We start from the raw sequence: 23,101 nt of genomic DNA, 5'->3' as shown, positions 1-23,101 counted from the left end.
CCTCCTCCTATAACCTCAGAACGAGGATCATCAGCCTCATCCTCCTCCTCCTATAACCCCAGAGCGAGGACCATCAGCCTCATCCTCCTCCTCCTCCTCCTCCTATAACCTCAGAACGAGGATCATCAGCCTCATCCTCCTCCTATAACCCCAGAGCGAGGATCATCAGCCTCCTCCTCCTCCTCCTATAACCCCAGAGCGAGGATCATCAGCCTCATCCTCCTCCTCCTATAACCCCAGAGCGAGGACCATTAGCCTCATCCTCCTCCTCCTCCTATAACCTCAGAGCGAGGATCATCAGCCTCATCCTCCTCCTCCTATAACCCCAGAGCGAGGATCATCAGCCTCATCCTCCTATAACCCCAGAGCGAGGATCATCAGTCTCACCCCCCTCCTATAACCCCAGAGCGAGGATCATCAGCCTCATCCGCCTGTAACCCCAGAGCGAGGATCATCAGCCTCATCCTCCTCCTATAACCCCAGAGCGAGGATCATCAGCCTCATCCTCCTCCTATAACCCCAGAGCGAGGACCATCAGACTCACCCCCCTCCTATAACCCCAGAGCGAGGATCATCAGCCTCATCCGCCTGTAACCCCAGAGCGAGGACCATCAGCCTCACCCCCCTCCTATAACCCCAGAGCGAGGATCATCAGCCTCATTCTCCTCCTATAACCCCAGAGCGAGGACCATCATCCTCCTCCTCCTATAACCCCAGAGCGAGGATCATCAGCCTCATCCGCCTGTAACCCCAGAGCGAGGATCATCAGCCTCACCCCCCTCCTATAACCCCAGAGCGAGGATCATCAGCCTCATCCGCCTGTAACCCCAGAGCGAGGACCATCAGCCTCACCCCCCTCCTATAACCCCAGAGCGAGGACCATCAGCCTCATTCTCCTGTAACCCCAGAGCGAGGACCATCAGCCTCATCCTCCTCCTATAACCTCAGAGCGAGGATCATCAGCCTCATCCTCCTCCTCCTATAACCCCAGAGCGAGGATCATCAGCCTCATCCTCCTCCTCCTATAACCCCAGAGCGAGGATCATCAGCCTCATCCTCCTCCTATAACCCCAGAGCGAGGACCATCAGCCTCACCCCCCTCCTATAACCCCAGAGCGAGGATCATCAGCCTCACCCCCCTCCTATAACCCCAGAGCGAGGATCATCAGCCTCACCCCCCTCCTATAACCCCAGAGCGAGGATCATCAGCCTCATCCGCCTGTAACCCCAGAGCGAGGATCATCAGCCTCATCCTCCTCCTATAACCCCAGAGCTAGGATCATCAGCCTCATCCTCCTCCTATAACCCCAGAGCGAGGACCATCAGCCTCACCCCCCTCCTATAACCCCAGAGCGAGGATCATCAGCCTCATCCTCCTCCTCCTCCTATAACCTCAGAGCGAGGATCATCAGCCTCATCCTCCTCCTCCTATAACCCCAGAGCGAGGATCATCAGCCTCATTCTCCTCCTATAACCCCAGAGCTAGGATCATCAGCCTCATCCTCCTCCTATAACCCCAGAGCGAGGACCATCAGCCTCATCCTCCTCCTATAACCCCAGAGAGAGGATCATCAGCCTCCTCCTCCTATAACCTCAGAGCGAGGATCATCAGCCTCATCCTCCTCCTCCTATAACCCCAGAGCAAGGATCATCAGCCTCATCCTCCTCCTCCTATAACCCCAGAGCGAGGATCATCAGCCTCATCCTCCTCCTCCTATAACCCCAGAGCGAGGATCATCAGCCTCATCCTCCTCCTATAACCCCAGAGCGAGGATCATCAGCCTCCTCCTCCTCCTATAACCCCAGAGCGAGGATCATCAGCCTCATCCTCCTCCCTCCTATAACCCCAGAGCGAGGATCATCAACCTCATCCTCCTCCTATAACCCCAGAGCGAGGATCATCAGCCTCATCCTCCTCCTCCTATAACCCCAGAGCGAGGATCATCAGCCTCATCCTCCTCCTATAACCCCAGAGCGAGGATCATCAGCCTCATCCTCCTATAACCCCAGAGCGAGGATCATCAGCCTCCTCCTCCTGTAACCCCAGAGCGAGGATCATCAGCCTCATCCGCCTTCTCCTATAACCCCAGAGCGAGGATCATCAGCCTCATCCTACTCCTCCTATAACCCCAAAGCGAGGATCATCAGCCTCATCCTCCTATAACCCCAGAGCGAGGATCATCAGCCTCATCCTCCTATAACCCCAGAGCGAGGATCATCAGCCTCATCCTCCTATAACCCCAGAGCAAGGATCATCAGCCTCATCCTCCTCCTATAATCCCAGAGCGAGGATCATCAGCCTCATCCTCCTATAACCCCAGAGCGAGGACCATCAGCCTCATCCTCCTATAACCCCAGAGCGATGATCATCAGCCTCATCCTCCTCCTGTAACCCCAGAGCGAGGACCATCAGCCTCATCCTCCTCCTCCTATAACCCCAGAGCGAGGACCATCAGCCTCATCCTCCTCCTCCTATAACCCCAAAGCGAGGATCATCAGCCTCATCCTCCTCCTATAACCCCAGAGCGAGGATCATCAGCCTCATCCTCCTCCTCCTATAACCTCAGAGCGAGGATCATCAGCCTCCTCCTCCTCCTCCTATAACCCCAGAGCGAGGATCATCAGCCTCATCCTCCTATAACCACAGAGCGAGGATCATCAACCTCATCCTCCTCCTCCTATAACCCCAGAGCGAGGATCATCAGCCTCATCCTCCTATAACCCCAGAGTGAGGATCATCAGCCTCATCCTCCTATAACCCCAGAGCAAGGACCATCAGCCTCATCCTCCTATAACCCCAGAGCGATGATCATCAGCCTCATCCTCCTCCTGTAACCCCAGAGCGAGGACCATCAGCCTCATCCTCCTCCTCCTATAACCCCAGAGCGAGGATCATCAGCCTCATCCTCCTCCTCCTATAACCCCAGAGCGAGGATCATCAGCCTCATCCTACTCCTCCTATAATCCCAGAGCGAGGATCATCAGCCTTATCCTCCTATAACCCCAGAGCTAGGATCATCAGCCTCATCCTCCTCCTCCTCCTATAACCCCAGAGCGAGGATCATCAGCCTCATCCTCCTCCTCCTCCTGTAACCCCAGAGCGAGGATCATCAGCCTCCTCCTCCTGTAACCCCAGAGCTAGGATCATCAGCCTCCTCCTCCTGTAACCCCAGAGCGAGGATCATCAGCCTCCTCCTCCTGTAACCCCAGAGCGAGGATCATCAGCCTCCTCCTCCTGTAACCCCAGAGCGAGGATCATCAGCCTCCTCCTCCTGTAACCCCAGAGCGAGGATCATCAGCCTCCTCCTCCTGTAACCCCAGAGCGAGGATCATCAGCCTCCTCCTCCTGTAACCCCAGAGCGAGGATCATCAGCCTCCTCCTCCTGTAACCCCAGAGCGAGGATCATCAGCCTCCTCCTCCTGTAACCCCAGAGCGAGGATCATCAGCCTCCTCCTCCTGTAACCCCAGAGCGAGGATCATCAGCCTCCTCCTCCTGTAACCCCAGAGCGAGGATCATCAGCCTCCTCCTCCTGTAACCCCAGAGCGAGGATCATCAGCCTCCTCCTCCTGTAACCCCAGAGCGAGGATCATCAGCCTCCTCCTCCTGTAACCCCAGAGCGAGGATCATCAGCCTCCTCCTCCTGTAACCCCAGAGCGAGGATCATCAGCCTCCTCCTCCTGTAACCCCAGAGCGAGGATCATCAGCCTCCTCCTCCTGTAACCCCAGAGCGAGGATCATCAGCCTCCTCCTCCTGTAACCCCAGAGCGAGGATCATCAGCCTCCTCCTCCTGTAACCCCAGAGCGAGGATCATCAGCCTCCTCCTCCTGTAACCCCAGAGCGAGGATCATCAGCCTCCTCCTCCTGTAACCCCAGAGCGAGGATCATCAGCCTCCTCCTCCTGTAACCCCAGAGCGAGGATCATCAGCCTCCTCCTCCTGTAACCCCAGAGCGAGGATCATCAGCCTCCTCCTCCTGTAACCCCAGAGCGAGGATCATCAGCCTCCTCCTCCTGTAACCCCAGAGCGAGGATCATCAGCCTCCTCCTCCTGTAACCCCAGAGCGAGGATCATCAGCCTCCTCCTCCTGTAACCCCAGAGCGAGGATCATCAGCCTCCTCCTCCTGTAACCCCAGAGCAAGGATCATCAGCCTCCTCCTCCTGTAACAGGAGCTGACAGATAACAGAGCGGCTTCCAGTCGCAGACGGAAATGAGAAATATTTGATCAGCGCCCAGCAATGGCGCCGCGCCAACCCCGAGCGCTCGTGTCACAGCAGAACCCCAGACGCACACTCACGGGGTGGGGCCGGTGGCAGACGCACACTCACGGGGTGGGGCCGGACGCAGACGCACACTCACGGGGGGGCGCCGGACGCAGACGCACACTCACGGGGGCGCGCCGGTCGCAGACGCACACTCACGGGGGCGCGCCGGACGCAGACGCACACTCACGGGGGCGCGCCGGACGCAGACGCACACTCACGGGGGCGAGCTGGAGGCAGACGCACACTCACGGGGGCGAGTTGACGGCAGCCATACTCACGGTGCGTGCCAGTGCCCGGCACACAGTCTGGCGGCACAGCAGCTGCAGTCTGATCTCCGTGTCCCACTTGCGGCACATCTGTACATACTCGTGGCTGCCCAGACAATGCTTACTGCGGGGATAAATGATGACACAGTAGACAGTATACACACATCCGCGACTAACACAAGGCAATATGGGGGGAGAAGCAAACAGCGGCTTCAGTCGATCCTTTATGGGCTTTGTTTTATGGAGGGACGGCCCATATAAGACATTATTACTGACAGACGGCCACGTCCGGACACGGGGTCACTTACTTCTGTAACACTTCTTCATGGCCGCACACCTTCAGGAGATAACTCTCAATATCCACCTGGCTCAAGTCATCGTGGACCCAGCACAACGCCTGCATGATGATCAGCTCCACCGGCGAGCTCACTGCAAGAGAGCGGACGAGCGTCAGGGCCGAGCATCAAACACGGGGAGCGAGAGGGGCAGCGAGGCGACCCAGGGGGACAGAGGGCCAACACCAGCACACGACACCGCGAGACGTCAGGGCCGAGTATCAAACACGGGGAGCGAGAGAGGCAGCGAGGCGACCCAGGGGGACAGAAGGACTACACCAGCACACGACACGTCAGGGCCGAGCATCAAACACGGGGGGCGAGAGGGGCAGCGAGGCGACCCAGGGGGACAGAGGGCCAACACCAGCACACGACACCACGAGACGTCAGGGCCGAGTATCAAACACGGGGAGCGAGAGAGGCAGCGAGGCGACCCAGGGGTACAGAGGGCCAACACCAGCACACGACACCGCGAGACGTCAGGGCCGAGTATCAAACACGGGGAGCGAGAGAGGCAGCGAGGCGACCCAGGGGGACAGAAGGACTACACCAGCACACGACACGTCAGGGCCGAGCATCAAACACGGGGAGCGAGAGGGGCAGCGAGGCAACCCAGGGGGACAGAGGGCCAACACCAGCACACGACACCACGAGACGTCAGGGCCGAGTATCAAACACGGGGAGCGAGAGAGGCAGCGAGGCGACCCAGGGGGACAGAAGGACTACACCAGCACACGACACGTCAGGGCCGAGCATCAAACACAGGGGGCGAGAGGGGCAGCGAGGCGACCCAGGGGGACAGAGGGCCAACACCAGCACACGACACGTCAGGGCCGAGCATCAAACATGGGGGGCGAGAGGGGCAGCGAGGCGACCCAGGGGTACAGAGGGCCAACACCAGCACACGACACCGCGAGACGTCAGGGCCGAGTATCAAACACGGGGAGCGAGAGAGGCAGCGAGGCGACCCAGGGGGACAGAAGGACTACACCAGCACACAACACGTCAGGGCCGAGCATCAAACACGGGGAGCGAGAGGGGCAGCGAGGCGACCCAGGGGTACAGAGGGCCAACACCAGCACACGACACCGCGAGACATCAGGGCAGAGCATCAAACACGGGGAGCGAGAGGGGCAGCGAGGCGACCCAGGGGGACAGAAGGACTACACCAGCACACGACACGTCAGGGCCGAGCATCAAACACGGGGAGCGAGAGAGGCAGCGAGGCGACCCAGGGGTACAGAGGGCCAACACCAGCACACGACACCGCGAGACGTCAGGGCCGAGTATCAAACACGGGGAGCGAGAGAGGCAGCGAGGCGACCCAGGGGGACAGAAGGACTACACCAGCACACAACACGTCAGGGCCGAGCATCAAACACGGGGAGCGAGAGGGGCAGCGAGGCGATCCAGGGGGACAGAGGGCCAACACCAGCACATGACACCGCGAGACATCAGGGCCGAGCATCAAACACGGGGAGCGAGAGGGGCAGCGAGGCGACCCAGGGGGACAGAGGGCCTACACCAGCACACGACACCGCGAGACGTCAGGGCCGAGCGTCAAACACGGGGAGCGAGAGGGGCAGCGAGGCGACCCAGGGGGACAGAGGGCCAACACCAGCACACGACACCGCGAGACGTCAGGGCCGAGTATCAAACACGGGGAGCGAGAGAGGCAGCGAGGCGACCCAGAGGGACAGAAGGACTACACCAGCACACGACACGTCAGGGCCGAGCATCAAACACGGGGAGCGAGAGGGGCAGCGAGGCAACCCAGGGGGACAGAGGGCCAACACCAGCACACGACACCACGAGACGTCAGGGCCGAGTATCAAACACGGGGAGCGAGAGAGGCAGCGAGGCGACCCAGGGGGACAGAAGGACTACACCAGCACACGACACATCAGGGCCGAGCATCAAACACGGGGGGCGAGAGGGGCAGCGAGGCGACCCAGGGGGACAGAGGGCCTACACCAGCACACGACACGTCAGGGCCGAGCATCAAACACGGGGGGTGAGAGGGGCAGTGAGGCGACCCAGGGAAACAGAGGACTGACACCAGCACACGACACCGCGAGATGTCAGGGCCGAGCGCCAAACACATCGGGCGAGCGAGCGGGGCAGCGGTGTGCCGCCAGAGCAGGGCCAGCAGCCAAATAATCAGGAACTGACCGCATAAAATCCACCGCAATTCCAGTCAAGATTAGATCTGACCTCGCTGTAGATGCACGGAGAACGTCCCCTCTCACCGGTGTAGGGGACACGTCCGCCATCATCTTAGCGGCGGCTACATAATGCTCAGCTTAATCTCCACCGGACACACGCACGCTCCACCGGACGCACACATGTACTCAGCCTTATAAATGCTGAACATCTGTAGAAGGTGCATGACCGAAACAGCGAGTGCCTGACGTGCCGCACTGAACATGCGGAGAAATATGTGGGCATGTATACAATACTATATCCGCCGCGGGTACTCACCATCACAGGTGAAGGTCACCGGCAGCTGGGAGCCCTGGATCTCTATAGACACCTTCACACTGGAGTTCTCAGCACTCAGGAGCCGCTGCGTCATCACCGGGCTCAGCACAAAGCCGGGATTATCAACCAGACCGTCCCCGAGGAAGAGCGAGCGCAGCCTGAGAGGAGAGAAGCCGAGGGATCCTGACACACTGCACCGACACTACTGCAGCACAGTGCGCTCTGAATATTATACACCCCCACCCCTGGGTATACACACACACACACACACACACACACACACACACACACCATATCCAACCCCCCACCCCCCTCCAGAATATACACATCATATACAGTTGTGCTCAAAAGTTTACATACCCCGGCAGAATTTTTCCTTTCTTCGCCTTGTTTCAGAGAATAACAATAAACCTTTTTCTCCACTCATGGTTATTGGTCGGGTGAAGCCATTTATTGTCAGACTACTGTGTTTTCTCATCTTAAATCTTAATGACAACCAAAAACATCCAAATGACCCTGATCAAAAGTTCACATACCCTGGTGATTTTGGCCTGATAACATGCAGAGAATTTGACACAAATGGGTTTGAATGGCTACTAAAGGTAAAATCCTCACCTGTGACCTGTTTGCTTGTAATCAGTGTGTGTACATAAAAGCTGAGTGAGTTTCTGGGATCCAGACAGATTCTTGCATCTTTCATCCAGCCACTGACGTTTCTGGATTATGAGTCATGGGGAAAGCAAAACAATTGTCAACGGATCTACGGGAAAAGGTAATTGAACTGTATAACACAGGAAAGGGATACAAAAAAATATCCAAGGAATTGATAATGCCAGTCAGCAGTGTTCAAACTGTGATTAACAAATGGAAAATCAGGGGCTCTGGAAAAACCAAACCACGGTCAGGTAGACCAACAAAGATTTCAGCCACAACTGCCAGGAAAATTGTTCAGGATGCAAAGAAAAACCCACAAATAACATCAGCTGAAATTCAGGACTCTCTGAAAACTAGCGGTGTGGCTGTTCAGGATGCACAATAAGGAGGCACTTGAAGAAAAATGGGCTGCATGGTTGAGTCGCCAGAAGAAAGCCATTACTGTGCAAATGTCACAAAGTATCTCGCCTACAATACACCAAACAGCACAGAGACAAGCCTGAAAACTTCTGGAACAAGGTAATTTGGAGTGATGAGACCAAAATTGATACATACATTTGGAGAGAGGTCAAGAAGTCCTATGATGAAAGGAATACCATTCCTACAGTAAAGCACGGAGGTGGATCGCTGATGTTTTGGGGATGTGTGAGCTGCAAAGGCACAGGAAACTTGGTAAAAGTTGAAGGAAAGATGAATGCAGCACGTGATCAGTAAATACTGGAGGAAAATTTGCACTCATCAGCCCGGAAGCTTTGCATGGGATGTACTTGGACGTTCCAACATGACAACGATCTAAAACACAAGACCAAGTCGACCTGTCACTGGCTACAGCAGAACAAAGTGAAGGTTCTGGAGTGGCCATCTCAGTCTCCTGACCTCAATATCATTGAGCCACTCTGGGGAGATCTCAAGCACGCAGCTCATGTAGACAGCCCAGGAATTTACAGGAACTGGAGGCTTTTTACCAAGTAGAATGGGCAGCTTTACCATCTGAGAAAATAAAGACCCTCATCCACAACTACCACAGAAGACTTCAAGCTGCCATTGATGTTAGAGGGGGCAATACACGGGATTAAGAACTGGGGTATGTGAACTTTTGATCAGGGTCATTTGGATGTTTTTGGTTGTCATTAAGATTTAAAAAGAGAAAACACAGTAGTCTGACAATAAATGACTTCACCCAACCAATAACCATGAGGGGAGAAAAAGGTTTTTTTTCTTATCATTCATATTCTCTGAAACAAGACCAAGAAAGGAAAAATTCTGCCAGGGTATGTAAACTTTTGAGCACAACTGTACAACCCCGGTATACACTGGCATGTAAAAGTTTGGGCACCCGTGGTCAAAATGACTTATTGTGAACAGTTGAGCAAGATATACATTTTAAAAATAACAAAAAGGAAATGGGCTGATGTAAAAGTTTGTGCACCCTTGGAGATTTGTGTGCTCTGATAACTTTGACCAAGGTTTCACACCAGGTTGGGGTTATGTCTTGTTCACTATCGTTAGGCCTGGCCGGTGATGCAAATTTCCAGCTTTATAAAAACCTCCTCTAACCTTGTGCCAAATCCAGCAGCCATGGGGTCTTGTAAGCAGCCGCCGAGCTCTGACAATGGTGGAGAAGCTATAAGAAGAGAGCAAAGCTTTCACAAGTTCCCGTGAAACGTTCCCTGTGCCATTGGAGGAGGATCAATCATGCTCTGGGGGTGTGCTGCAGCCAATCGCACGGGGAACATTTCACGGGTAAAGGGAAGAATGGATTCCATTGCACTGCTATGTTGAGGTCTAGCCACAGATTTTCAATGAAATTCAGATCAGGGGACTGTGAGGGCCATTGTAAAACCTTAAGCTTGCACCTTTTGAGGTCGTCTATTGTGGATGGTGATGTGTGTTTAGGATCATTATCCATTTGTAGAATCCTCTTTTCACCTTCAGCTTTTTTACAGATGGTGTTCTGTTTGCATCAAGAATTTGTTGAAATTTCATTGACTCCATTCTTCCCTCTATCTGTGAAATGTTCCCTATGCCATTCGCTGTAACGAAACCCAAAAACATGATTGATCTTCCCCCATGCTTAATGGTTAGCGAGATTTTTTTTTTTCTTGAAATTCTGCGCTCTTTTTTCTCCACACATACCTTTCATCATTGTGACCAGACTTCTATTTCACCTCATCGGTCCACAGGACTTGTTTCCAAAATGCATCAAGCTTATTTAGATGTTCTTTTGCACTTCTGAAGCTGAATGTTATGGTGAGGACGCAGGAGAGGTTTTCTTCTGATGACTCTTCCATGAAGGCCATATTTGTGCAGGTGTCTCTGAACAGTAGAACAATGGACCACAACTCCAGAGTCTGATAAATCTTTCTGAAGGTTTTTTGCAGTCAAATGGGAGTTCTGATTTGCCTCTCTAGCAATCCTACAAACCGCTCTAACTGAAATTTTGCTTGGTCTTCCAGACCTTATCTTGACCTCCACTGTTCCTGATAACTGCCATTTCTTAATTATATTTTGAACTGAGGAAAGGGTGACTTGAAGACGCTTTGCTATCTTCTTATAGCTTCTCCTGCTTTGTGGCCTCCACCATTCTCAGAGCTCGGCAGCTGCTTAGAAGACCCCATGGCTGCTGGATTTGGCAGAAGGTTAGAGGAGGTTTTTATAAACCTGAGACATTTGCATCACTGGCCAGGCCTAACGATGATCGTGAACAAGCCATAACCCTAACCGGCTAATTAAGGTCTGAGATCTTGGTCAAAGGTATCTGAACACAAATCTTCTCTCCAAGGGTGCTCAAACTTTTGCATCGGACCATTTTCCTTTTTGTAATTTTTAAAATGCAAAAAAAGATGACTTTTTTTTTTTGCCTAAAATACAAAGGAAATGTGTCATCTTTAACTTTAGCGATCATTTCATCATTAACTTGCTTAACTGTTCACAATAGCAGTAATTTTGACCAGGGGTGCACACATGTTTACATGCCGCTGTATCAGACCCCCACACACACACTGCACCCCGATAGGAGACTGTGCATGTGTCAAGACCCTGCTCTGCCCGGACTGGAGATTCGCTCCTCTCACCTTTCCACCTCTTTACAGAAGGCTGCGACTTCTTCATCCTGCACCTCCAAGCCCCGCAGGAACGAGCTTCCAGGAGGGGTCCGCGAGCTGCCGCCACTGTCATTCTAGGAGGAGAAGCAGTCGTATCATCCGGAAAACACCGCACTTACACCGGCCGATTCTGACAGTCACGACCCATTGGCCACGATAATTGTGTAATGTCAATAGGTTGAGTGACTGAACAATGTATCCCGACCCCCACAATACACACAGGGAAGCTCTCCGCTCCCCCCGACCCCCACACTACACACAGGGAAGATCTCCGGTCTCCCCGACCCCCACGCTACACACAGGTAAGTTCTCCGCTCCCCCCGACCCCCACGCTACACACAGGTAAGTTCTCCGCTCCCCCCGACCCCCACGCTACACACAGGGAAGATCTCCGCTCCCCCCGACCCCCACGCTACACACAGGGAAGCTCTCCGCTCCCCCCGACCCCCACGCTACACACAGGGAAGATCTCCGGTCCCCCCGACCCCCACGCTACACACAGGTAAGTTCTCCGCTCCCCCCGACCCCACGCTACACACAGGGAAGATCTCCGCTCCCCCGACCCCCACACTACACACAGGGAAGATCTCCGCTCCCCCGACCCCCACAATACACACAGGGAAGATCTCCGCTCCCCCGACCCCCACGCTACACACAGGGAAGATCTCCGCTCCCCCGACGCCCACGCTACACACAGGGAAGATCTCCGCTCCCCTGACCCCCACACTACACACAGGGAAGATCTCCGATCCCCCGACCCCCACAATACACACAGGGAAGATCTCCGCTCCACCGACCCCCACGCTACACAAAGGGAAGATCTCCGCTCCCCCGACCCCCACACTACACACAGGGAAGATCTCCGCTCCCCCGACCCCCACACTACACACAGGAAAGATCTCCGATCCCCCGACCCCCACAATACACACAGGGAAGATCTCCGCTCCACCGACCCCCACACTACACACAGGGAAGATCTCCGCTCCCCCGACCCCCACAATACACACAGGGAAGATCTACGCTCCCCCGACCCCCACGCTACACACAGGGAAGATCTCCGCTCCCCCGACGCCCACACTACACACAGGGAAGATCTCCGCTCCCCCGACCCCCACAATACACACAGGGAAGATCTCCGCTCCCCCGACCCCCACAATACACACAGGGAAGATCTCCGCTCCACCGACCCCCACGCTACACACAGGGAAGATCTCCGCTCCCCCGACCCCCACACTACACACAGGGAAGCTCTCCGCTCCCCCCGACCCCCACACTACACACAGGGAAAATCTCCGCTCCCCCGACCCCCACGCTACACACAGGGAAGATCTCCGCTCCCCCGACCCCCACACTACACACAGGGAAGCTCTCCGCTCCCCCCGACCCCCACGCTACACACAGGGAAGCTCTCCGCTCCCCCCGACCCCCACGCTACACACAGGGAAGCTCTCCGCTCCTCCCGACCCCCACGCCACACACAGGGAAGCTCTCCGCTCCTCCGACGCCCACACTACACACAGGGAAGATCTCTGCTCCCCCGACACCCACACTACACACAGGGAAGACCACCGCTCCCCCGACCCCCACACAGGGAAGATCTGCGCTCCCCCCGACCCCCACACTACACACAGGGAAGATCTCCGCTCCCCCCGACCCCCACACAGGGAAGATCTGCGCTCCCCCCGACCCCCACACAGGGAAGATCTGCGCTGCCCCCGACCCCCACACTACACACAGGGAAGATCTCCGCTCCCCCGACCCCCACAATACACACAGGGAAGCTCTCCGCTCCCCCGACCCCCACGCTACACACAGGGAAGATCTCCGCTCCCCCGACCCCCACACTACACACAGGGAAGCTCTCCGCTCCCCCGACTCCCACACTACACACAGGGAAGATCTCCGCTCCCCCCGACCCCCACACTACACACAGGGAAGATCTCCGCTCCCCCCGACCCCCACACTACACACAGGGAAGATCTCCGGTCCCCCCGACCCCCACACTACACACAGGGAAGATCTCCGCTCCCCCGACCCCCACAATACACACAGGGAAGCTCTCCGCTCCCCCGACCCCCACGCTACACACAGGGAAGATCTCCGCTCCCCCGACCCCCACACTACACACAGGGAAGCTCTCCGCTCCCCCGACTCCCACACTACACACAGGGAAGATCTCCGCTCCCCCCGACCCCCACACTACACACAGGGAAGATCTCCGCTCCCCCCGACCCCCACACTACACACAGGGAAGATCTCCGGTCCCCCCGACCCCCACACTACACACAGGGAAGATCTCCGCTCCCCCGACCCCCACAATACACACAGGGAAGATCTCCGCTCCCCCGACCCCCACGCTACACACAGGGAAGATCTCCGCTCCCCCGACGCCCACACTACACACAGAGAAGATCTCCGCTCCCCCGACCCCCACACTACACACAGGGAATATCTCCGATCCCCCGACCCCCACAATACACACAGGGAAGATCTCCGCTCCACCGACCCCCACGCTACACACAGGGAAGATCTCCGCTCCCCCGACCCCCACACTACACACAGGGAAGATCTCCGCTCCCCCGACCCCCACAATACACACAGGGAAGATCTCCGCTCCACCGACCCCCACACTACACACAGGGAAGATCTCCGCTCCCCCGACGCCCACAATACACACAGGGAAGATCTCCGCTCCCCCGACCCCCACGCTACACACAGGGAAGATCTCCGCTCCCCCGACGCCCACACTACACACAGGGAAGATCTCCGCTCCCCCGACCCCCACACTACAGACAGGGAAGATCTCCGCTCCCCCGACCCCCACAATACACACAGGGAAGATCTCCGCTCCCCCGACCCCCACGCTACACACAGGGAAGCTCTCCGCTCCCCCGACCCCCACACTACACACAGGGAAGCTCTCAGCTCCCCCCGACCCCCACAATACACACAGGGAAAATCTCCGCTCCCCCGACCCCCACACTACACACAGGGAAGCTCTCCGCTCCCCCCGACCCCCACGCTACACACAGGGAAGCTCTCCGCTCCCCCCGACCCCCACAATACACACAGGGAAGCTCTCCGCTCCCCCCGACCCCCACGCTAGACACAGGGAAGCTATCCGTTCCCCCCGACCCCCCACGCTACACACAGGGAAGCTCTCCGCTCCTCCGACGCCCACACCACACACAGGGAAGCTCTCCGCTCCTCCGACGCCCACACTACACACAGGGAAGATCTCTGCTCCCCCGACACCCACACTACACACAGGGAAGACCTCCGCTCCCCCGACCCCCACACAGGGAAGATCTGCGCTCCCCCCGACCCCGACACTACACACAGGGAAGATCTCCGCTCCCCCGACCCCCACACAGGGAAGATCTGCGCTCCCCCCGACCCCCACACTACACACAGGGAAGATCTCCGCTCCCCCCGACCCCCACAATACACACAGGGAAGATCTGCGCTCCCCCCGACCCCCACAATACACACAGGGAAGATCTGCGCTCCCCCCGACCCCCACAATACACACAGGGAAGATCTGCGCTCCTCCGACCCCCACACTACACACAGGGAAGATCTCTGCTCCCCCGACACCCACACTACACACAGGGAAGACCTCCGCTCCCCCGACCCCCACACAGGGAAGATCTGCGCTCCCCCCGACCCCCACACTACACACAGGGAAGATCTCCGCTCCCCTGACCCCCACACAGGGAAGATCTGCGCTCCCCCCGACCCCCACACTACACACAGGGAAAATCTCCGCTCCCCTGACCCCCACACAGGGAAGATCTCCGCTCCCCCGACGCCCACACTACACACAGGGAAGGATCTCCGCTCCCCCCGACCCCCACAATACACACAGGGAAGCTCTGTGCTCCCCCCGACCCCCACACTACACACAGGGAAGATCTCCGCTCCCCCCGACCCCCACGCTACACACAGGGAAAATCTGCGCTCCCCCCGACCCCCACACTACACACAGGGAAGATCTCCGCTCCCCCCGACCCCCACAATACACAAAGGGAAGATCTCCGCTCCCCCCGACCCCCACACTACACACAGGGAAGATCTGCGCTCCCCCGACCCCAACACTACACACAGGAAAGCTCTCCGCTCACCCCCCGACCCCCACACTACACACAGGGAAGATCTGCGCTCCCCCGACCCCCACACTACACACAGGGAAGATCTCCGCTCCCCCGACGCCCACAATACACACAGGGAAGATCTCCGCTCCCCCCGACCCCCACAATACACACAGGGAAGCTCTGTGCTCCCCCCGACACCCCACACTACACATAGGGAAGATCTCCGCTCCCCACGACCCCCACGCTACACACAGGGAAAATCTGCGCTCCCCCCGACCCCCACACTACACACAGGCAAGATCTGCGCTTCCCCCGACCCCCACACTACACACAGGGAAGATCTCCGCTCCCCCGACCCCCACGCTACACACAGGGAAGATCTCCGCTCCCCCGACGCCCACACTACACACAGGGAATATCTCCGCTCCCCCCGACCCCCACAATACACACAGGGAAGCTCTGTGCTCCCCCCGACCCCACACTACACACAGGGAAGATCTCCGCTCCCCCCGACCCCCACGCTACACACAGGGAAAATCTGCGCTCCCCCCGACCCCCACACTACACACAGGGAAGATCTCCGCTCCCCCCGACCCCCACAATACACACAGGGAAGATCTGCGCTCACCCCCCGACCCCCACACTACACACAGGGAAGATCTGCGCTCATCCCCCGACCCCCACACTACACACAGGGAAGATCTGCGCTCCCACGACCCCCACACTACACACAGGGAAGATCTCCGCTCCCCCGACCTCCACACTACACACAGGGAAGATCTGCGCTCACCCCCCGACCCCCACACTACACACAGGGAAGATCTGCGCTCCCACGACCCCCACACTACACACAGGGAAGATCTCCGCTCCCCCGACCTCCACACTACACACAGGGAAGATCTCCGCTCCCCCGACCCCCACAATACACACAGGGAAGATCTCCGCTCCCCCGACCCCCACACTATACACAGGGAAGATCTCCACTCCCCCGACGCCCACACTACACACAGGGAAGATCTCCGCTCACCCCCCGACCCCCACACTACACACAGGGAAGATCTGCGCTCCCCCGACCCCCACACTACACACAGGAAAGCTCTCCGCTCACCCCCCCGACCCCCACACTACACACAGGGAAGATCTGCGCTCCCCCGACCCCCACACTACACACAGGGAAGATCTCCGCTCCCCCGACCCCACACTACACACAGGGAAGATCTCCTCTCCCCCCGACCCCCACAATACACACAGGGAAGATCTCCGCTCCCCCGACCCCCACACTACACACAGGAAAGCTCTCCGCTCACCCCCCGACCCCCAAACTACACACAGGGAAGATCTGCGCTCCCCCGACCCCCACACTACACACAGGGAAGATCTCCGCTCCCCCGACCCCACACTACACACAGGGAAGATCTCCGCTCCCCCGACGCCCATAATACACACAGGGAAGATCTCCGCTCCCCCCGACCCCCACAATACACACAGGGAAGCTCTGTGCTCCCCCCGACCCCCACACTACACATAGGGAAGATCTCCGCTCCCCCCGACCCCCACGCTACACACAGGGAAAATCTGCGCTCCACCCGACCCCCACACTACACACAGGCAAGATCTCCGCTCCCCCCGACCCCCACACTACACACAGGGAAGATCTCCGCTCCCCCGACCCCCACGCGACACACAGGGAAGATCTCCGCTCCCCCGACCCCCACACTACACACAGGGAAGATATCCGATCCCCACATTACACACAGGGAAGATCTCCGCTCCCCCGACCCCCACAATACACACAGGGAAGATCTCCGCTCCCCCGACCCCAACACTACACACAGGGAAGCTCTCCGCTCCCCCCGACCCCCACAATACACACAGGGAAAATCTCCGCTCCCCCGACCCCCACGCTACACACAGGGAAGAACTCCGCTCCCCCGACCCCCACGCTACACACAGGGAAGCTCTCCGCTCCCCCGACCCCCACGCTACACACAGGGAAGCTCTCCGCTCCCCCCGACCCCCACGCTACACACAGGGAAGATCTCCGCTCCCCCGACCTCCACACAGGGAAGATCTGCGCTCCCCCCGACCCCCACACTACACACAGGGAAGATCTCCGCTCCCCCCGACCCCCACAATACACACAGGGAAGATCTGCGCTCCCCCCGACCCCCACGCTACACACAGGGAAGATCTCCGCTCCCCCCGACCCCCACACTACACACAGGGAAGATCTGCGCTCCCCCCGACCCCCACAATACACACAGGGAAGATATGCGCTCCCCCCGACCCCCACGCTACACACAGGGAAGATCTCCGCTCCCCCCGACCCCCACACTACACACAGGGAAGCTCTCCGCTCCCCCCGACCCCCACGCTACACACAGGGCAGCTCTCCGCTCCCCCCGACCCCCACGCTACACACAGGGAAGATCTCCGCTCCCCCGACCTCCACACAGGGAAGATCTGCGCTCCCCCCGACCCCCACACTACACACAGGGAAGATCTGCGCTCCCCCCGACCCCCACAATACACACAGGGAAGATCTCCGCTCCCCCCGACCCCCACACTACACACAGGGAAGATCTGCGCTCCCCCGACCCCCACGCTACACACAGGGAAGCTCTCCGCTCCCCGCGACCCCCACAATACACACAGGGAAGCTCTCCGCTCCCCCCGACCCCCACGCTACACACAGGGAAGATCTCCGCTCCCCCGACCCCCACACTACACACAGGGAAGATCTGCGCTCCCCCAACACCCACACTACACACAGGGAAGATCTGCGCTCCCCCGACACCCACACTACACACAGGGAAGATCTTCGCTCCCCCCGACCCCACCCTACACACAGGGAAGATCTTCGCTCCCCCCGACCCCCACGCTACACACAGGGAAGATCTGCGCTCCCCCCCGACCCCCACGCTACACACAGGGAAGATCTGCGCTCCGCCGACCCCCACGCTACACACAGGGAAGATCTCCGCTCCCCCGATCCCCACGCTACACACAGGGAAGATCTCCGCTCCCCCGATCCCCACGCTACACACAGGGAAGATCTCCGCTCCCCCCGACCCCCACACTACACACAGGGAAGATCTCCGCTCCCCCGACCCCCACAATACACACAGGGTAGATCTCCGATCCCCCGACCCCCACACTACACACAGGGAAGATCTCCGCTCCCCCGACCCCCACACTACACAGGGAAGATCTCCGCTACCCCCGACCCCCACAATACACACAGGGAAGATCTCCGCTCCCCCGACCCCCACGCTACACACAGGGAAGATCTCTGCTCCCCCGACCCCCACACTACACACAGGGAATTTCTCCGCTCCCCCCGACCCCCACGCTACACACAGGGAAGATCTACGCTCCCCCCGACCCCCACGCTGCACACAGGGAAGATCTCCGCTCCCCCCGACCCCCACGCTACACACAGGGAAGATCTCCGCTCCCCCCGACCCCCACGCTACACACAGGGAAGATCTCCGCTCCCCCCGACCCCCACGCTACACACAGGGAAGATCTCCGCTCCCCCCGACCCCAACGCTACACACAGGGAAGATCTCCGCTCCCCCCCGATCCCCACACTACACACAGGGTAGATCTCCGATCCGCACACTACACACAGGGAAGATCTCCGCTCCCCTGACCCCCACGCTACACACAGGGAAGATCTCCGATCCCCAAAATACACACAGGGAAGCTCTCCGCTCCCTGGACCCCCACACTACACACAGGGAAGATCTGCGCTCCCCCCGACCCCCACACTACACACAGGGAAGATCTCCGCTCCCCCCGACGCCCACACTACACACAGGGAAGATCTCCGCTCCCCCCGACCCCCACACTACACACAGGGAAGATCTCCGCTCCCCCCGACCCCCACCCTCCACACAGAAGATCTCCGCTCCCCCCGACCCCCACCCTCCACACAGGGAAGATCTCCGATGCCCACAATACACACAAGGAAGATCTGCGCTCCCACGATCCCCACACTACAACGCAGGGAAGATCTCCGCTCCCCCCGACCCCCACGCTAAACACAGAGAAGATCTCCGCTCCCCCCGACCCCCACACTACACACAGTGAAGCTCTCCGCTCCCCTGACCCCCACAATACACACAGGGAAGATCTCCGCTCCCCCCGACCCGCACACTACACACAGGGAAGATCTGCGCTCCCCCCGACCCCCACGCTACACACAGGGAAGATCTGCGCTCCCCCGACCCCCACGCTACACACAGGGAAGATCTCCGCTCCCCCCGACCCCCACGCTACACACAGGGAAGATCTCCGCTCCCCCCGACCCCCACACTACACACAGGGAAGATCTTCGCTCCCCCCGACCCCCACACTACACACAGGGAAGATCTCCGCTCCCCCCGACCCCCACACTACACACAGGGATGATCTCCGCTCCCCCGTCCCCACACAGGGAAGATCTGCGCTCCCCCCGACCCCCACACTACACACAGGGAAGATCTCCGCTCCCCCGACCCCCACACAGGGAAGATCTGCGCTCCCCCCGACCCCCACACTACACACAGGGAAGATCTCCGCTCCCCCCGACCCCCACAATACACACAGGGAAGATCTGCGCTGCCGCCGACCCCCACAATACACACAGGGAAGATCTGCGCTCCCCCGACCCCCACGCTACACACAGGGAAGCTCTCCGCTCCCCCTGACCCCCACAATACACACAGGGAAGATCTGCGCTCCCCCGACCCCCACGCTACACACAGGGAAGCTCTCCGCTCCCCCTGACCCCCACAATACACACAGGGAAGATCTGCGCTCCCCCGACACCCACGCTACACACAGGGAAGATCTGCGCTCCCCACGCTACACACAGGGAAGATCTGCGCTCCCCACGCTACACACAGGGAAGATCTCCGCTCCCCCCGACCCCCACACAGGGAAGATCTCCGCTCCCCCCGACCCCCACACTACACACAGGGAAGATCTCCGCTCCCCCCGACCCCCACACTACACACAGGGAAGATCTGCTCTCCCCCGACACCCACACTACACACAGGGAAGATCTTCTCTCCCCCCGACCCCCACACTACACACAGGGAAGATCTTCGCTCCCCCCGACCCCCACGCTACACACAGGGAAGATATCCGCTCCCCCCGACCCCCACGCTACACACAGGGAAGATCTCCGATCCCCACAATACACACAGGGAAGCTCTCCGCTCCCTGGACCCCCACACTACACACAGGGAAGATCTGCGCTCCCCCCGACCCCCACACTACACACAGGGAAGATCTCCGCTCCACCCGACCCCCACACTACACACAGGGAAGATCTCCGCTCCCCCCGACCCCCACACTACACACAGGAAAGCTCTCCGCTCACCCCCCGACCCCCACACTACACACAGGGAAGATCAGCGCTCCCCCGACCCCCACGCTACACACAGGGAAGATCTGCGCTCCCACGACCCCCACGCTACACACAGGGAAGCTCTCCGCTCCCCCAGACCCCCACAATACACACAGGGAAGATCTCCGCTCCCCCCGACCCCCACGCTACACACAGGGAAGATCTCCGCTCCCCCAACCCCCACACTACACACAGGCAAGATCTCCGCTCCCCCCGACCCCCACACTACACACAGGGAAGATCTCCGCTCCCCCGACCCCCACACTACACACAGGGAAGCTCTCCGCTCCCCCCGACCCCCACGCTACACAGGGAAGCTCTCCGCTCCCCCCGACCCCCACGCTACACACAGGGAAGATCTCCGCTCCTCTCGACGCCCACACTACACACAGGGAAGATCTCCGCTCCCCTGACACCCACGCTACACACAGGGAAGATCTCCGCTCCCCCCGACCCCCACACTACACACAGGGAAGATCTCCGCTCCCCCGACACCCACGCTACACACCGGGAAGATCTGCGCTCCCCACGCTACACACAGGGAAGATCTGCGCTCCCCCGACCCCCAGACTACACACAGGGAAGATCTCCGCTCCCCCCGACCCCCACACTACACACAGGGAAGATCTCCGCTCCCCCCGACCCCCACACTACACACAGGGAAGATCTCCGCTCCCCCCGACCCCCACACTACACACAGAGAAGATCTGCTCTCCCCCGACACCCACACTACACACAGGGAAGATCTTCTCTCCCCCCGACCCCCACACTACACACAGGGAAGATCTTCGCTCCCCCCGACCCCCACGCTACACACAGGGAAGATCTCCGCTCCCCCCGACCCCCACGCTACACACAGGGAAGATCTCCGCTCCCCCCGACCCCCACGCTACACACAGGGAAGATCTCCGCTCCCCCCGACCCCCACGCTACACACAGGGAAGATCTCCTCTCCCCCCGACCCCCACGCTACACACAGGGAAGATCTCCGCTCCCCCCGACCCCCACGCTACACACAGGGAAGATCTCCGCTCCCCCCGACCCCCACGCTACACACAGGGAAGATCTCCGCTCCCCCCCGATCCCCACACTACACACAGGGTAGATCTCCGATCCGCACACTACACACAGGGAAGATCTCCGATCCCCACAATACACACAGGGAAGCTCTCCGCTCCCTGGACCCCCACACTACACACAGGGAAGATCTGCGCTCCCCCCGACCCCCACACTACACACAGGGAAGATCTCCGCTCCCCCCGACCCCCACACAACACACAGGGAAGATCTCCGCTCCCCCCGACCCCCACGCTACACACAGGGAAGCTCTCCGCTCCTCCGACGCCCACACTACACACAGGGAAGATCTCTGCTCCCCTGACACCCACACTACACACAGGGAAGACCTCCGCTCCCCCGACCCCCACACAGGGAAGATCTGCGCTCCCCCCGACCCCCACACTACACACAGGGAAGATCTCCGCTCCCCCGACCCCCACACAGGGAAGATCTGCGCTCCCCCCGACCCCCACACTACACACAGGGAAGATCTCCGCTCCCCCCGACCCCCACACTACACACAGGGAAGATCTCCGCTCCCCCCGACCCCCACAATACACACAGGGAAGATCTGCGCTCCCCCCGACCCCCACAATACACACAGGGAAGATCTGCGCTCCCCCCGACCCCCACAATACACACAGGGAAGATCTGCGCTCCTCCGACCCCCACACTACACACAGGGAAGATCTCCGCTCCCCCGACGTCCACACTACACACAGGGAAGATCTCTGCTCCCCCGACACCCACACTACACACAGGGAAGACCTCCGCTCCCCCGACCCCCACACAGGGAAGATCTGCGCTCCCCCCGACCCCCACACTACACACAGGGAAGATCTCCGCTCCACCGACCCCCACACAGGGAAGATCTGCGCTCCCCCCGACCCCCACACTACACACAGGGAATATCTCCGCTCCCCCCGACCCCCACACTACAGACAGGGAAGATCTCCGCTCCCCCGACCCCCACAATACACACAGGGAAGATCTCCGCTCCCCCGACCCCCACGCTACACACAGGGAAGATCTCCGCTCCCCCGACCCCCACACTATACACAGGGAAGCTCTCCGCTCCCCCGACTCCCACACTACACACAGGGAAGATCTCCGCTCCCCCCGACCCCCACACTACACACAGGGAAGATCTCCGCTCCCCCCGACCCCCACACTACACACAGGGAAGATCTCCGCTCCCCCCGACCCCCACACTACACACAGGGAAGATCTCCGCTCCCCCGACCCCCACAATACACACAGGGAAGATCGCCGCTCCCCCGACCCCCACGCTACACACAGGGAAGATCTCCGCTCCCCCGACGCCCACACTACACACAGGGAAGATCTCCGCTCCCCCGACCCCCACACTACACACAGGGAAGATCTCCGATCCCCCGACCCCCACAATACACACAGGGAAGATCTCCGCTCCACCGACCCCCACG

The 23,101-nt window shown here is 59.2% G+C and overlaps 1 protein-coding gene across 4 annotated transcripts in view; it reads right to left on the bottom strand.

The window, feature by feature from the left end:
• PIK3C2A (phosphatidylinositol-4-phosphate 3-kinase catalytic subunit type 2 alpha) overlaps window positions 1–23,101 on the bottom strand; it is a 252,274-nt gene that overhangs the window by 85,992 nt on the left and 143,181 nt on the right. For all 4 annotated transcript variants that reach the window (XM_073659041.1, XM_073659039.1, XM_073659042.1 and 1 more), the window contains 4 exons: window positions 11,076–11,179; window positions 7,348–7,505; window positions 4,840–4,960; window positions 4,544–4,655 (listed from right to left, as the gene is read on the bottom strand). In XM_073659041.1, the coding sequence (XP_073515142.1) occupies window positions 4,544–4,655; window positions 4,840–4,960; window positions 7,348–7,505; window positions 11,076–11,179 (495 nt within the window). The remainder of the gene's footprint in view (window positions 1–4,543; window positions 4,656–4,839; window positions 4,961–7,347; window positions 7,506–11,075; window positions 11,180–23,101) is intronic.

This window comes from Phyllobates terribilis, unplaced genomic scaffold (assembly GCF_046119375.1).
Source record: "Phyllobates terribilis strain yellow unplaced genomic scaffold, ASM4611937v1 Scaffold_13__5_contigs__length_258822181, whole genome shotgun sequence".
In the NCBI taxonomy this organism is placed as follows: domain Eukaryota; kingdom Metazoa; phylum Chordata; class Amphibia; order Anura; family Dendrobatidae; genus Phyllobates; species Phyllobates terribilis.
The sequence above is the reverse complement of the archived record's forward strand: the minus strand, read 5'-3'. Positions and strand labels throughout refer to the sequence as shown.